The sequence below is a fragment of the Hemibagrus wyckioides genome, linkage group LG25 (assembly GCF_019097595.1).
Source record: "Hemibagrus wyckioides isolate EC202008001 linkage group LG25, SWU_Hwy_1.0, whole genome shotgun sequence".
NCBI lineage: Eukaryota > Metazoa > Chordata > Actinopteri > Siluriformes > Bagridae > Hemibagrus > Hemibagrus wyckioides.
In genome coordinates this window covers 19,370,892-19,373,973 of record NC_080734.1, presented here as the reverse complement: position 1 = coordinate 19,373,973, position 3,082 = coordinate 19,370,892, and the positions used below count along the sequence as shown (strand labels likewise).

Below are 3,082 nucleotides of genomic sequence, written 5' to 3'. Positions count from 1 at the left end.
TCCTCATCAGTAAATTAATTAATTAAACTGGATAGATGTACATATTTACATAGATGTAGATCTTATTTGCATATTCGCGAAAATGTTCCCGCTCAAAACACCACAAAGCCGTGTGACGTCACATCAACACGTATGCTCACACTGTCCAGATATTTATGAGCTCAACTTAAGCGGATGAATTTTTTTTATGTTTATTTATTTGTTTGTTTGTTTGTTTATAGTTATTATTTATTTTTATTTTGTTATCATCTGTTTGTTTATTTCTGCAATAACCAGGAAGTTTTTTTTATCGTCCCTTCATTTCATTGGTCGGTTTGAATCCTTAGTGACGATCTCGGCGCTTATTGGTCAGTCGCGTACATGCCTCTGCGACCAATAGGAGAGCAGAATCAGTCTAAAGCGGGAAGCTCTGAAGGTTCCGCTAAGTGCAGTGGCAGGTGATATTTTTATGTTGTTTATTTGAGTTTTGTTTACAGATATAGGAGCTTAATTTATGGCGTTCTTGTGCTGTATGAGTAAAAATGGAGCTTTGACAGCGTTCACTCGAGTGTTTCCCATGGGTGAGTTTAATAACAGAGCTTTATTATTTAACACGGCTTTTACTTCCTTAAAATGGTCGTAACCTAGCAACACTGTCTGTAGGTCTAGATGGATGAATTGTTTACACTGTAAAACTTTATTTTTATTAACAGTACTTTTTTTCAAGGTCTAAAGATCTAAAACAGGCTATATCGACATATTAAATATATTTCTTCAGCACCGATTGGACATGAAGTCGATGTTTATTTCACACAGATGTGTTAGATAAAGCCAGCGGAAGTGCACGCGCCGCAGCCATGGGTACTGAATAAAACGCCAGGGTTGCCAGATTGGACTGCATTTCAAGGTCGGTGTCCAGCCCAACATGCATACTGTGATAACTAATACAATAACAAACAGAAAGTTCAAAACAAATGGATTAGTGCAAAGGGAACTATTTAGACACACAGCTACCTGTAAAGGTTTTATTTAATTATCAAATATGACGTCAGAAATTTATAGCAGAATAACACGCTTACCTTTTTATAGGGACTTAATTAATAAAATATCATGTTTATAGTCAAAAATAAAAACCCGCCAGTTGCATCAAAAATCAGCCCAGTGCTTTTTTTCCCGGTTCGACGTGACCAAGGGGAAGCACGGTGGCTTAGTGGGAAGGTCCTGGGTTCGGATCCCGGGTTCGAACAGGCAGGGGCCTTACTGTGTGGAGTTGCATGTGCGTGTTCTCCCCGTGCCTGCGTGGGTTTACTCCGGGTACTCCGGTTTCTTCCCACAGTCCAAAAACATGTACATTAGGTTGATTGGTGATTCTAAATTGCCCATAGGAGTGAGTGTGTGTTGTTGTCTGTCTATATGAGGCCCTGTGATGGACTGGTGACCTGTCCAGGGTATACCCCTGCCTTTCACCCAATGATTCAAAACTGATTAGGAATAAAGCGGGCATAGAAGATGGATGGATGGATGGATGGATGGACGTGACCAAAGAAGCCCAATTGGGAGGTAACACGCCCAATCTGGCAACACTGTAAAACGGACGTGTGCTGAAAATAAACAGCAGCAGGATGCAGCTGAAGTGTTCTGAGCAAAACCTCATGATTAATGTCTAGATTCTGATGTCTAGAATCTAGATGATAAAAGTCATATGAAAATGCAGCACGGTGAGGTCAGGATGATCCACACCTGGTGTGAGGATTAAAAACACTAATGATTGTATGAATTGCATGGAGAAGATCTCCATGCGATCCACCCTCATCACATACACATCAAGACAAATCCAAGACTTAATCTTAGTATTGAGCTCATTGTGCGCCTTTCAGTAAAATATCAGCTCACACTTTAGTTTGTGTTTATTTTAGCTCCTTTGGTCTGACAGCTAGATATCAGTGTTGAAATGATCAGCTGTGGTTTGAGGTAAACATCTTTTTCCTGTTGTCGCAGCTCAAGCACTCATCATCGTCATGTGCCACATCTAACCCGGGGAGTGTGTAGGCGTCTGTCATGGAGCAGGTGTACAGGCTGCAGCGCGAAGTGGGTCGAGGCAGCTACGGTGTGGTGTTTGAGGGTCATGTGATGGAGACAGGATGGTGGGGCTGCAGAGGAGACACGGTGGCTATCAAACGTCTGCCCTGCTGCAGCCCAGAAAGCATTGAACTCTATTTGCAGGAGCTTTGGGCCATGAGAGCCACCGGGAGGAGACACCCGAACGTCATCGCCCTCCACAACTGCCTACTGGAGACTGGCCCAAAAACGCTGCAGCCGCTCAAATCTGATAAGCTGCCCCTGGACCTCGTGGAGAGCGCCCTCAAAGGAAGGGTCGTAGACAAGGACTCTAAAAGCCAAGTGAGGAACACAGACAGGTCCAGGAGGAGCTCAGGGCCTGAAGGGGAGTCTACGAAACGATGCTTGGCTCTGTGGCTGGTGATGGAGTACTGCGATGGAGGAGACCTGAACCAGTACATACTGTCTAGACAGCCAGACATGCAGAGGAATCACGTGGTGGTTCGGCAGCTCAGCAGCGCCATGACTTTCCTGCACGGATTGGGGATCGTGCACCGGGATCTGAAACCGGCCAACGTGCTCGTCTGCATAAACAAAACTGGTCCGGTCGTCAAGGTGATGTGCTTTATTTATTCTAATCCTCCACACTGCTAGAGTCACATGACGTATAATTCAGTTCAGGTGTGTCACTCAGTTCAAGTGTTTCACTCCATAACAGCTGCAACAGAGAAACATCTGTGGAGCTCTTGCTTAATGCGTTGTGTTTATAATTAGCACACAAACACAGTGAAACGACCAAACCACAATTTCTGTGCATTATGCATGATTGTGTAACCTGTAGTTGCAGAACAGTGTTTGTGCTTCATAATAGAAACCCAATAAACTGACAAAACCTGTCATGTACTCATTTAGCAGCAACATCAAGAACACACACACCACTTATTCACTGAAGCTCAGTTTTTTGGTTGCAGATGAAGGTCAGAACATTCAGAAGTGCAAACAAGACTCAGAGATGTGAGCTCGTCCTCCTCTTTTAGGGTGTCTC

At 43.8% G+C, this 3,082-nt stretch overlaps 1 protein-coding gene across 4 annotated transcripts in view; it reads left to right on the top strand.

The window, feature by feature from the left end:
* Positions 1-392: 392 nt before the first annotated feature.
* Positions 393-3,082, top strand: part of si:ch211-63o20.7 (Serine/threonine-protein kinase pdik1l-B-like) — a 10,702-nt gene continuing 8,012 nt past the window's right edge. Inside the window, exons 1-3 of one of the 4 annotated variants that reach the window (XM_058378494.1) lie at positions 393-560; positions 796-886; positions 1,978-2,652. In XM_058378494.1, the coding sequence (XP_058234477.1) occupies positions 2,038-2,652 (615 nt within the window). In that variant the 5' untranslated portion in view covers positions 393-560; positions 796-886; positions 1,978-2,037. Of the gene's footprint in view, positions 561-757; positions 887-914; positions 1,540-1,977; positions 2,653-3,082 lie in introns of those variants that run through there. The other 3 variants (XM_058378495.1, XM_058378496.1, XM_058378497.1) reach the window with 3 other exon arrangements.